Raw genomic sequence first — 13938 nt, 5'->3', positions numbered from 1 at the left:
TCACAAAATGTCCATAAGTTTGGCCCCAACTTTATTGTTTGTTTATATTACCATTAATAAAAGGTATACTGTTTCCTGTTTTATTTCAGGTTTAAAACTTTAATATCCCGAGTTCTGGTTTGTTACTATGAATGTTGTGTGGTTTATTTCTTTTTATCTTTGCTCAGTAGTTTCTTTATGTATGCTTAAAAATTCAAGAATAATCTCCCAAAGTTACTGGTTTCTCCTGGTCTGAAGATTCAAGTAGCTCACTTCAGGCTGTTTTAAATGCAGTAAAGGGAGGGAGCAGGAAATGAGTCATTTTTTGTTTAAATTTTTTAAAATCATGTTTTTGCACCTATTTTTGGGAAATATAAGTACAAAAATTCCTTTTGTAAAGTTTCAAACTTGGCACTTAACAGAAAGTGTCTCTTAATTTTTTAACTCATGCTTCATATTGATTTATTTTAACTTAGAGTTGCAAGTTCTGGAAAGAAGTTAATAAAGAACATGACTTTATTAGACTATAACAAAATATTGCATAAGTCGAATATATTTTGTTTTTGCTATGTTCTACAAGTAAAATGAAGTCTCCCTACTCTGAATTGTATGCAAAAAATGTGTTAATATTTTTGAGTATGGAATATTATTTTGAAAACCTAATCTTAGTCTACCATTGTCATTGATTTGTTAGAAAACTTACTTTTTCAGTTTATGTTGAAGATTTTCAGTTACTTCTGTGTTTAAGAGATCTGATGACTTATTTAACATATTTTTTTCATTCACCTGCTATATATATCAGAGACTGGTGATACATAGACCAATAAGATATATTCCCTGTCCCAAGAAATTTATCATCTTGTGGCTCATTTGTACAAAATCATGTGCTGAAAATCATCAACCCATAAAACAATGTCAACAAACTTCTTTGAATTAAGTGGTGGCCACTGCCATGAAGCTGTGGAAAAGGTGGTGATCTCTGACTCGGGAGTTCCCTGCCGTTACTGAATCACACTGGGTGAAGAGTAGATGGTAAAGTTTTTCTTGTTTCCTTTGGGCAGGTGGCTACTTCATTGTTAAAGGAGTAGAAAAAGTTATTCTTATCCAAGAGCAGCTGTCTAAGAACAGGATCATCGTGGAAGCTGATAGAAAAGGGGCAGTTGGAGCTTCAGTCACCAGGTATAGAAAGTGGAGAAGGTCTTAAGAAATATTGGTAATTCCATTAATCCCAGATGGCAGTCTTTCAATATGGAGGCAGCTAGTTATTTCTCTCTAATAACAGGCATTGTAATATTTAAAGTATCTGCATTCAATTTATTGTGTAAGTCTATAAGCATAGGGTATTGATTTAAAAGATGAAAGTGTGAAACATTGTTTAAAAAGTCACTAATTATTTTACTTAAGTTTGATTTCCTATTAACTTGTAACATTAAAGGAACTTAAAAAAAACATAAAACCACTTTTCAATTTTTATGCTCCTTTTCAGTCTTTGACCATTTCCATGTGTAGTCTTACACTGATATAATCACAGACTATTCTGTACTTAATACGAATGACTTGTATCACAGACTTAACATTTTATTGTTAGTTTACTAGACTAGCCTCTTTCACAGTGTACTCATTTTTACAACAGCATTCCTCATAGCGCTTCTGTAACTTCTTTTCTTTGGTTTATTATCACATGTAATTTGAAATTTGGAAGTTAAAGAGTTCTGGGAATAGAAAGATTTGCGGCATAGATAACGTGTTAGTATGCAGTAAATTTTCTCTTCTGACAATCTATAGTGAACTAATTAGCTCACAGTTTCTGCATTTTTCTTACTGATAAGAGAGGCAGTTAGCAATAATGGCTAATTTTTGAGTACTTACTAGGAGCCAGGCAGAGTACTAGGTACTTTACGTAAATTATTTGTCACCTCAGCCCTCCAACATAAGTGGTATTATCTCTAGTTTACAGCTGAGTAACAGGCCTTAAGCTCAGGGTCACCTCAATTGTAAGAGATAGCCAGCATTTGAATCATTTGAACCCAGATACCATAGTTCTACACCCCATATCTTCCCATTGTCCATAACTTTGGAGCCAAGGCAATCTGGATTTGAATCCTAAAGCTGTTGTTTTCTAGCTGTGAGGCACTAGAGTGTGCAGTTACTTGGCTTCTCTAAGCCTTGGTTTCCTCATATGTGATTTGGAGACAACATTTAAAGTAAGAGTTATTATGTAGAAGATGAGAGCTAATATAAAAAAAAAATGGGTAACAGTGCATAGTATATAGCAGATAGTCAGTATGTGGTACTATTATTACTGTTGTGGTTGATTAACACTTCCAAAATGCTTTTAAATCCATTAGGAATTTTTTAACTACTAGAGATACCAATAGAAGGAGATTCCTTAGTTCTTTTGGCTTTATGGTATACCAAGACTATGGGTATGTTTTTTTTATTAGATTATTAGTTTAAAAACCCAGAGTATATAAATTAATTCCTTCATAGTTTTCTCATTATGATTTAGGCTTATTTTGAGGTTTTCTCTTCAAGTACATAAAATTGGCCACGAATATATGCTTTACACTGAGTCGAAGTAATTCAGGTAGAATCAAAGTAAAGTAGATCACAAGATGATTGTTGCTCATTCACCCATAAAACTTGCACCATAATCTCAGAGCTAAAGAAACATTTATTGTGTTTTTAAATGTTCATGGAAGTGGCAACAAGGCAGGAAAGAGATTGTATATCTTTAAAAAGTACTTATTAGAGAGGACCATAACTGATTGTTATTGATCAGTTGAACCTTACTGATTGAGGATCATTGCTATTGCACATTACTTCCTTGTTACTGGCTTAAGGATGTAGTTTAACCAACTTGTGTTCACTTGTAGCTCTACCCATGAGAAAAAAAGCAGAACCAATATGGCCGTGAAACAAGGACGATTTTATTTGAGGCATAATACCTTGTCAGAAGATATACCCATTGTCATCATTTTTAAGGTAAGGCTGCAGCTCTTTTCTATAAATTAAAAGAAATTATTTCTCTGATTCATTTTCATATGTAATTAGAAATTTGGAAGATAAGGAATTCTAGAAATAGAAAGATTTGTGGCATAGATAAATCATCAGTCATATGATGTATTTTAAATTGAAAACTAATAAGACTGAGGTTCGTAGTTCTCCTGCCCAATGACACCACTGTTACTAGTTTCTTATGTATCTTTCTAGAAATAATCTATGCATATACAAGCACATGAGTAAATAGTAGGTTTTTGTTCTGTGTTTTTGTTATTTACTTATACATATTGCATACTGCTTTGCACTCAGCTGTTTTCTTTTTTTGTAACTTCTGTCTTGGAGGTAGAGTTATGTTAGTACATACAGAGTTACTGCATTCTTTTTGACAAAGTTCATTTGTGAGCTTGCCATAATTTAACAAATCTCTAATCAGTGAATGTATACACCTCTTGCTGTAGCAAAACTGTTATAGTATAATGTTATACATGGGCAGGGATATCATTAGGCTAAATTTTCTAGGTCAAAGAGTATGACCCAAGTTTATTTTCTTTTTTATGGACACCTAGGTTATGCTGAGTTTCTATGTAAACACAAGCCTTCAGTCTACAACTGATTTTTTTAAAATTCTGCTTGTTTGTTCGTTGGCTTAGAGCCCAAAAGATATTTCCATAGAAATCATGTTTAAGTCTTATAGTCTTTCTCAGATACAGCCATAGCTCAGTGATATTGCAGGTTTGGTTCCAGACCACCACGATAAAGCAAATGTAGCCATAAAGCGAGTCATAAGAATTTTTTAGTTTCCCAGTGCATATAAAAATTATGTTTACACTATACTATAGTTTATTAAGCATGCAATTGCATTATGTCTTGAAAAATGTACCTACCTTAGTTTAAAATATACTTTATTGCTAAAAAATGCCAATGATCATCTGAGTCATCTTTCAGTGAGTTGTAATCTTTGCTGGTAGAGGGTTTTGCATTGGTCTTGATGGCTGCTGACTGATCAGAGTGGTGGTTGCTGGAGGTTGGGATGGCTGTGGCAATTTCTTAAAATAAGACATAAATGAAGTTTGCCTCATTGACTGACTCTTGATTTCATGAAAGATTTCTCTGTAGCATGTGATGCTGTTTGATAGCATTTTACCCATAGAACTTCTTTCAAAATTAGAGTCAGTCCTCTCAAACCCAACCACTGTTTTATCAACTAAGTTTATGTGCTATTCTAAATCCTTTGTTGTCATTTCAACAGTGTTTATAGCTTCTTTACTAGGAGTATATTTCATCTCAAGAAACCACTTTCTTTTCTCATCCATAAGAAGCAACTCTACATTCTCCTTCAAGTTTTATCATGAAATTGCAGCAATTCAGTCACATCTTCAGACTCTATTTGTACTTCCAGTTCTTTTGCTCTTTCCCACACATCTGCAGTTACTTTCTCCACTGATGTCTTAATCCCTTCAAGACATCCATGAGGTCTGGAATCAACTTCTTCCAAACTTTTGTTGATGTTGATATTTTTGACCTCTTCCTTTGAATCACTAGTGTTCTCAACGGCATCTAGAAGGATAAATCCTTTCCAGAAGGCTTTCAATGTACTTTTCCCAGATCCATCAGAGGAATCACTATGTAGGCAGCTATAGCCTTATGTACAATAGAAGACAGCCCCCAAATATATAATGTAATGCTAAAGTGTTATCTAGTGTTCCGAGGGACAAAAAGGCTGTTATATGCCTTATGGAGAAAATACATGTCAAGTAAAGCTTTTTTCAGGCTTGAGTTATAGTGCTGGTGGCTATGTTAATGTATCAATGGTATATAATAAATAAGATGTCTTTTTAACAGAAGCTTACAGAAAATAAGGTTCATTTATGGAAAATGCTGTGACCACAGGCTTGTAGGAACTCTATTCCTAGGAGCAAAGGTTCAGTATTCACTGTTTAGTATACAGTGTAATTCAGCAACTTTATAGAATTTAACTACCACGAATAACAATAATTGACTGTATATGGCTATAAAATTAATCTTGATAACTAGTTTAATTGAAATAAAGAGAACTTATTGAGGAGATACTGAATATTTTAGATAATTTTAGAGATTGATAATACTCATTTATTATTTTCACTTCAGAATTAAATGTTTCTGTTCAACAGTTGTTATGATAGAAATATTTTCACAGTTATGATTAGAGAAAACAGAGAAAGAAATCCTCTTAGGAGGATTTACTAAGTTGGTTAAAAAGGAAAAACATTTGGGTACAAGCCTCAGAGGAGTAAGAAAGAAGAGAATTGAGCCTTTACTGTTAAAGTTGTAGCCAGGTGACAGTGCAGGAGTGAGGGAAGAAAGTAGCCCTCCAGTCAGTCTTCTGGTTGGGGGTAGGGAGCATGGCCCTGGTTATTTGTAAGTATTGAATGGATATTGGCAAGTGAGATTCAACTCAGGAAACATCCATATTCTAAATATAATTGCATGAAGGAGATTGTAGGAAGTTGTTTTTATGTTTAGTATAGCTAAATGTGCTTTTGAGTTCTATGAATGAGATGAAGCCATTTATTTTCTCTTCGGGTGGTGGTAATGATAATAATCATAATAGCAGTACCACTATATCACAGGGTCTAGACAGAATTTTTTTTTTTGAAACAGAGTCTCACTCTGTCATCCCAGCTAAAGTGCAGTGGCATCATCATAGCTCACTGCAACCTCGAATTCCTGGGCTCAAGCAATTCTCTGGCTTCAGCCTCTCAAGTAGCAAGGACTACAGGCACATGCCACCATGCCTGGCTAATTTTTCTATTTTTTTGTAGAGATATGATCTCACTGTTGCTCAGGCTGATCTTGAACTCCTGACCTCAAGCTATCTCCTCGTCTCACCCTCCCAGAGTGCTAGGATTATAGGCATGAGCCACCATGCGTTGCTGAGAGAATTCTTAAATATCCTTTTTATTTTCTGTCTCCGAGGTTTGTATTTTTTTTTTTTTTTTTTTTGAGACAGAGTCTCGCTTTGTTGCCCAGGCTAGAGTGAGTGCCATGGCGTCAGCCTAGCTCATAGCAACCTCAAACTCCTGGCTCAAGCAATCCTCCTGCCTCAGCCTCCCGAGTAGCTGGGACTACAGGCATTCGCCACCATGCCCGGCTAATTTTTTGTATATATATTAGTTGGCCAATTAATTTCTTTCTATTTTATAGTAGAGACGGGGTCTCGCTCTTGCTTAGGTTGGTTTCGAACTCCTGACCTCGAGCAATCCGCCCGCCTCGGCCTCCCAGAGAGCTAGGATTACAGGCGTGAGCCACCGCGCCCGGCCTGAGGTTTGTATTTTTAAGCACAGAAGTAATTTTGGCTTTTCTCATAGGGATCCCATAATACTCAACTCAGTATTTTACCGTGTTTCCTCGAAAATAAGACCTACCCATAAAATAAGCCCTAGCAGGATTTCTAAGCATTTGCGCAATATAAGCCCTACCCGGAAAATAAGACCTAGTGATGGGCATGGCTACTCATGTATCTGCGCAACCCATGCATTTCGTTGCCCAGCGGTAAAGAAGATGAGCAGCCCTTTGCATCTGCCCTGTAAGAGCTCTATTGCTCAACATGAGAGATTGGGGCCAATGGTTCTAAAGGAAATAGAGTCACAAGAAATTCAGGATGGAATTTGGGGTTTGGAGAGTTATGATGATGTTCCAGATGGCAACGACTTAACTATATTTGAATAAATGTAGATTGTTGTACCAGATTGTTGTACCACACTTAAAAAAAATAACACATCCCCTGAAAATAAGCCCTAGGGTGTCTTCTTGAGGAAAAGTAAATATAAGACCCTGTCTTGTTTTCAGGGAAACATGGTATATAGATAGTGATGAATGAAGAAAATGTTATCTAATGATGTGGAATTATATCTCCAGCAGATGGCAGTATGTTCCCATGCATCCAATGAACTTTTGAAAGTTTTAGACACTTTGATGCATGGTACTGCTTTATTTAGACCAGAAATTATAAATTAATTATAATGCATATAATCTTCTATCACTCAGTGTAAAATGCATAGATAGATGCATACATTCATTAAAATCAGAAGACTTGTATTAAGTACTTTTTTTGGCTAGGTGACAAAAATTTATTAAGACAGTTCTGTCAAATTTTTAAAATGTTTATGTTATAAATATATATGTATGTGTGTTTATATATATATATATAAAACCTGACTTAAATCCTTTTTAGAGTGGGGCTATAAATTAGCAATATAACTAGTAGTTGAGATTTCAAACTTCTTCATTTCTGAATATAAAACTAGTACTTGCATAATGAAATCTAGAAAACCACTGAAAAGTATAACTGCATTTTTGGATATATTTTTTCATACCTTTTTCCTGTGCTTTTATAATATATACATCAATTTTTTTTCACTTACCAATGAATTGTGAATAGCCTTCCATGACTATAACTATGAATCTAAATCATTATTTTTAGTGAGTACTATGTAGATGTTTCATACATGTGGTGTAATTTACTTAACCAATTTCCTACAGTGAAACATTAAGGTATCATTTTTCCCCCCAGTTTTCACTTTTATACGCAATCCTGGGATGATTGTTGTTATACATACATGTTTGTGCACATTGCTGGTTATTTAGTGAGACTTTATTCCTGGGAGTGGAAGTATATCTTTTTTAAAAAAACTTGGTACATGTTTCCAAATTTTTCCCCGATATAACATATCTGTTACATTCTACTCAGTAGTATATAAGAATTAAAATAAATATTTTTAAGTTTTTAGTTCAGATAAATGAACTAAATATTTTGGTAATATGTAGTCACTCTTTTGGTCTCCCACTATAGGGATGTTTTAATAAACTGATAGAAACTTGTTTGATAACCACTGTCTAGACTTTTCCATCTGGGAGGCAGCATAGAGTATCAGAGATCTTAGAAATAGACAGATCTAGCTTGCATCCCACCTTTTCCACTTATTAGCTATGTGCCCTTGGGTAAATTTCCCAGTCTCTCTAAGTCTTGGATGTAGTAACTCATCTGTAAAGAGAGAATTTTACGTAAGAGGATTGGTGTGAAGAGCAAATGGGATCATGTATTTTTTGAAAAGTAGAGTGCCTGGAAAAGGGGATACTCATTTTATTTCCTTAGTTCTCCTTACCCATTTACTGTCAGAAGCCCTGGAAAATAAACTGGGATACCAGAAAAAGACACATCATTTCTCTTTTAGTGTTGTGTGGCCCTAACACAGACCTTGACAGTCATTAGGACTTGATGGTTGTTGATTGTAACCCACAATTGGCTAAAAGTGACAGAAACAGCAGGGTTTCCAGATTACATGCTGAGTGTGAATATGACATATAAAGCTTTTAAGACATAGATCAGCCTTATTTATGGACTTGAACCACTACAAAGGTTTTCTTGCCCATGAATCTTTCCTGCTTTACATTTTGTATTCCCAAGTATTCAGCAGTTGCACTATGATGGCATCTGTAATTTGAAAGTTTTTGTGGAAAAGAGGATCAGATTTCAAGGGTGCTGCACAATGTTTCCTGGAAACGAACTTCTATGGAAATTTACCGTCTTTAAAAATAAACAATTACAAAGTCGAAGAGAGCCACCACAGTTCTCTTGTTATCTGCTAGGACTGCTTTTTGTAATAATAGGTTGACTTTAGTCTACTTAAAAGAAAAATCAGAGGTTTCTAATTAGATATTTTAAGAGTTATTCCCTTTTCCACTTTCACACAATATATTTCAGCATATCACCATTGGTGTGCATATTATTCTCTTCTGCTCATTAGTATTCTTTCTTTTTTCTCTCTTTAAAAGTCACAGTTTTAGTCATACTTTGTGGCTATCCAAGAAGAACTCGGTTACCACTTTTACAGAGCGCCTCTCCTTATTTTTGTTCAGTGTTATTGTTGATTGCCAGACTGTGGGTGACCTTCTACTGAGACATATTATCTCTGCTAGTTTTTCATAAGGTTATTATGTAGCATTTACTTTTGACTTATTAGGAGAAATGATTTCAGATATCTGCAGTACAAAGAGTTCTATATAAAGCCAGTTTTCAGATGTCTAAATTATGTCTGTAAAGTAAAATGGTTGGCCATTTAGCTGTCGTTTCCATAGCAATATGTCATTTATTTGTAGCTGTGACTACTGAAGGCTAAATAGTCATAAAGTCAGTTCAGTCTTTGCAGCTGGAGCGCTTTGATGATAACTTGACTGAGTTATCACCCCTGTATTTCAGAGACGCAATATAGAAAGAGTTTAGTCCTTTTGGAGCGAAACTTCAGTAGTAATCATGCTTTCTGCACATATGGTGTCATTTACTATGTGCTTGGCATATCTTTGCTTCATAGCTTAGAAATATTTGGAGGGCCTAAGCAGTCTGTTTAGATCCATGTTAGGACATTTGAGAATTTTATGCAATTATAAAATTACTACTTAGATTTAGCATCAGGACAACTTGAAGTGGCAATCCATATTTCAAATGAGGAAGGACTTTTTCATTATAGGTTATATATCCCTTATCTGAAAATGCTTGGGACCAGAAGTGTTCCAGTGTTTGGATTTTTTCAGATTTTGGAATATTGGCATGTTACTTACAGTTGAACATCTTAAATCCAGAAGCCTGAAATTGAAAACGCTTCAGTGAGCATTTCCTTTGAGTGTTAGTCTACACTCAAGAAATTTTGAATTTTGGAAGCTGGATGCAGTGGTGTGTGTCTGTAGTCCCAGCTACTTGGCAGGCTAAGGCAGGAGGATTACTTGAGCCCAAGAGTTTGAGGCTGTAGTGCACTATGATTGCACCTGTGAATAGCCACTGCATTCCAGCCTGGGCAACATAGTGATACTCCATCTCTTAAAAAAAAAAAGAAAAAAAAGCTTTGGATTTTGGAGCATTTCAGATTTTTGGATTTGGGATACTCAACCTCTATTATTAAATACTAAAGCAGGCCATCAAGTTTACAGTCTTTGTCACTTGTACTGAAATACAAATTATTGAAATGATCTAGATGGCCTTCAGTTCAGATGCTAACATGCCTGAAAAGGGGAGGCTGATTCAGAAAGCTACTGCCATTTTAACTCTAAGATTTTATTTCTGTCTCAGATCTTTTCCTACCATATCATTTTGCATGTTTGGTTTGCTGTCTGTCCCATATAGATCTCTTTTAGTGTTTGGCCTTTCCACTGAGAAGTGAAGTGTGTTGGTTAAAAGTTTAATATCAAAGATTTTAGACAAACATGACTGGATTCCACTGCAGTTTAGTTACCTTAGTATTGTTTTTCTTATATTTTGATTCCATTGAAACCCATACAACATTATTTTGAGAGATTGACAAGTAAAAATTAACTTTAGTTTTTTACAGAGAAAAATTCTGTTCTAATATTTGTGACTGGCTATTTGCAGATCAAGGAGAAAGTATAGATATTGTAATGCATGTGCTGTTACCATCAGAGTAAGTGTCACTTAATGTGCTTAAGCTAAGAATAATCTGTTTTTTGTTTTTTAAAAATTGGAACTGATCATTTTTTAGGATTGCCTTCCTTTAATCCATGAATGGCTGTTTTAATGAATTTGTGGGATTTTTAAATAGTGGAGTTTATTTCTAGTATCCTTTTGAAGAAATGTGTCATATCCAATTGGAGGTAAAAAGCCTGCAGAAATTAAAGTACAAAATAGGGATTTGTATCCTGAGAACTTCTTGTTTGTTAAACAAAAAAATTTTAGAGAAACAAATTGTACATTTGAACAAATATTTTAAAATTCAAATAGTAAATTTAATTCCAAAAGTTGGTATATTAGTTATCTGTGCTGTGTGACAAATTATAGCACAGTTTCAGGTGGTCAGGAATTTAGGAGTTGCTTGGCTAGGTGGTTCTGACTCAAGGTCTTTCATGATTCAAGATGTCAGATGCTGTCACACACCTATGGTCCCAGTTTCGGGAGGCTGAGGTGGGAAGATCTATTGAGGCCAGGCGTTCAAGGCTATAGTGCGCTATGATCATTTCAGTGAATAGCCACTGTACTCCAGCCTGGGCATAATAGCAAGGCACCTTTCCAAAAAAGAAAGGTGGCTGCAGTCTTCTGAAGGCCGAATTGGAGCTGGAGTGTCTGCTTCCACAGTGGCTCATCCACGTGGCAGTTGGCAGAAAATCACAGGTCCTTGTTGGCTGTTGGTAAGAGGCCGTAGTTGCTCACCACTGGACCTTCCCACAGACTCCTTGGGTGTCTTCATGACATGGCAGCCAGCTTCCCCCAGAGAGAGCACTCTAAGAAGCACAGCAAGCAGGAAGCTAGTGGGGGAGGATTAGTTTCCACCTCTGAAGGGAATGTCAAAGAATTTATGAAAATTTTTTAAACCATCAAAGTTGGCCTAAAAGGGACATAGCATTGATTTAGCTTTCCCTTAAATCCTTAAAACTTTCAGTAAGTTTACATCTGATCCTAAAGTTATGTAAATCAAATTTACAGGATACAGACCCCTGAACATCAACTGTAGAATGTTAGAATCATAGAATTTTGAGCTGGAAAGGACCTGGTTGTGCTGTTTCATTATAAAAAATTTTAAAACAGATAGAAGAAGTTTTATGACAGTAGTAGTTGTGCTGTCTGTGTCTGTGTTTAGCGTTATATTAGGACGAACACCTCAGGTCTCTTGACTTGTAGATAGATGCCCTTTTGTTGTATTCAGGGTGGTGTCATTGATAGTCTGCATTGGAACTTAGGATTTGCTTTTCCCTTCCTCTCTCTTTTGTGGGGAGGAGAACTGAGAACTAGATCATCAAAGCTTAACTAGACATTTATCTTCTGGTTCTATCTTTTCTGCATAGCTAAAGGAAGAATTTTAATGCAAACATAACTCTTCCTCTAACTTCTAAGAAGCAGGCTATTACTCTTACAAGAGAGGTTTAGTGAGATTATGCTCTATTTCTTGTTATGGGAGAATTCCAGGCAAATGTGTGAAGGAGTGAGCCTTCATAACATATGGAATCTACAAAGACCTGCATTGGCACTCCCACCTTGAAGCACTTAAGTGAGTTTCTTAAACCTGTTAAGTATGTTCCTAGTTTTTAAAAATCTCTTTTAAAACTTGCATAAAGTATAGTTTGATATCTCTAGAAAAATTCTTTTAGCCTGAATATGAATGATTTGACAATTCTCAGAAAAATTAATCTTGTGACAATGCTAATTGGGGTTCTGCTTATTTTCAGCAATGTGTATTTTCTGATTCACAGCCCTTTAACTGTTTTTCTCTTCGGTTTGCCTTTGTAATTGTGACCAGTTGTCTCCACTATATCTCTTGGCCTCCTTTTTCATGATGAAACTCTTAGAATATTTACAAATTTTAGAAGATGGTACACATACAAAAAATGTTTTAGAATGTTTGTTTTCCTCTTTCTAATCAAAATTTCTGTTTCAGGTTCTTCTGCAGCTTGGGCTATGGCTGCCAATGCCAGATGGCACTGTTTCTGAGAGAAGAGCTAGCTTTTGCTTAGAAGTAATACCCACAAACAATGCCAAATTAGCATAAGCAAATGTCAGTGAGTTAACACAAAGCCAACACTCTTTCTGTCTTTTCTTTCCTTCCTAGGCCATGGGTGTTGAGAGTGACCAGGAAATTGTGCAGATGATTGGAACAGAGGAGCACGTGATGGCTGCATTTGGGCCCAGTTTGGAAGAGTGCCAGAAAGCTCAGATTTTCACGCAGATGCAGGTGTGTCTTTTCATGTTGTCCTTTCCTATGAAATGGAATTGGAGATTTAATGCTGCTGATTGATAAAGCTTTGGATGCAATGGCTTGGGGCTTGTACATTTGAGAAGGATGCTAGAGAGATGGGAGGTATGGGAGAAACATTTCTTTGACTCATTTCTTTAGGTATTGGAAGAAGGAGTTTGCCTAGACAAATTATCAGCCTGTGGTGTCTAATTTAGAAGAGGGAAATAAGGGGCCAAGAGGCTTTTGTTTTGATGTAATAGCAAGTAGCATTTTTCTTCCTTATTTGCTTGAGTGATGATATATAATTTTTAAAACCATAGTAACTTTAGTATAGAGCTGTGGTCCCCAACCTCCAGATCCCCAGACTGGTATTGGTCCATGGCCTATTAGGAACCAGGCTGCACAGCAGGAGGTTAGCAGCAGGCAAGCCAGTGAAGCTTCATCTGTGTCTACAGCCATTCCCCATCACTTGCATCACTGCTTGAGCTCCACCTCCTGTCAGATCACCTGCGGCATTAGATTCTCATAGGAGTGCGCACCCTATTGTAAACTGCATGTTGAGGGATCTAGGTTAAATATTTATATTTAAATTACAAATATAAAAAAGATATTTCTGCAACATTTAGGAGGGTTGTTGTGTAAGTGTATATAACTCCAAAGCACAAATCAGTAGGGATTATTCTCATCACTGTCTTCCTCTTTTTCTACAGTTAATTAATGGTTGACTGCAGCTATTGGGCAGGCAACACAGGAAAAGTTGTTTGGATCTAGGAGATTCTATTTTTGGCCTTTTTAAAAAGTGAAATATTTGGCATATATAAAGGCATAAATCTTTATTACAAACTAAAGTAATGTTGTCCAAGGGTTCCAAGAACATGAAGAGAAAGCATTAAGAAATATCCAGAAAGTAGAAAATATATAATCTACCCTGTGAACAGGAATAATTAGTTCGGTTTTGGAAATACGCTATTCTTTAAAGCTGTATAGGGCCCTGGAAGAGCAGTTTACCTTAATGGGGCCCCAATGGCTTTAATGAGTTCCATTATGCATCTTATAAACTTCATCATTGTTAATCAGATAACCCTAACATTGTAAAGCTGTTTGAACAGAGGCTAAATAATAGGTTGGAAAATCATTCATTTCTGTTAAATAGGTCCTGACAGAAAAATTTCGGCTGACTGAATTAGATCAGATCAGTGAAAAGATGGGGGAAATATATAATTAGTTAACATAAGAAAGACAA

At 35.8% G+C, this 13938-nt stretch overlaps 1 protein-coding gene across 1 annotated transcript in view; it reads left to right on the top strand.

Moving 5' to 3' along the window:
- POLR3B (RNA polymerase III subunit B) overlaps window positions 1-13938 on the top strand; it is a 112343-nt gene that overhangs the window by 14380 nt on the left and 84025 nt on the right. The window contains exons 8-10 of the mRNA XM_012772755.2: window positions 1041-1158; window positions 2856-2964; window positions 12570-12692. Coding sequence (XP_012628209.1) covers window positions 1041-1158; window positions 2856-2964; window positions 12570-12692 — 350 coding nt within the window. The remainder of the gene's footprint in view (window positions 1-1040; window positions 1159-2855; window positions 2965-12569; window positions 12693-13938) is intronic.

Source organism: Microcebus murinus, chromosome 10 (assembly GCF_040939455.1).
Source record: "Microcebus murinus isolate Inina chromosome 10, M.murinus_Inina_mat1.0, whole genome shotgun sequence".
Classification (NCBI taxonomy): domain Eukaryota; kingdom Metazoa; phylum Chordata; class Mammalia; order Primates; family Cheirogaleidae; genus Microcebus; species Microcebus murinus.
This window is presented reverse-complemented; position numbering and strand designations above follow the sequence as displayed.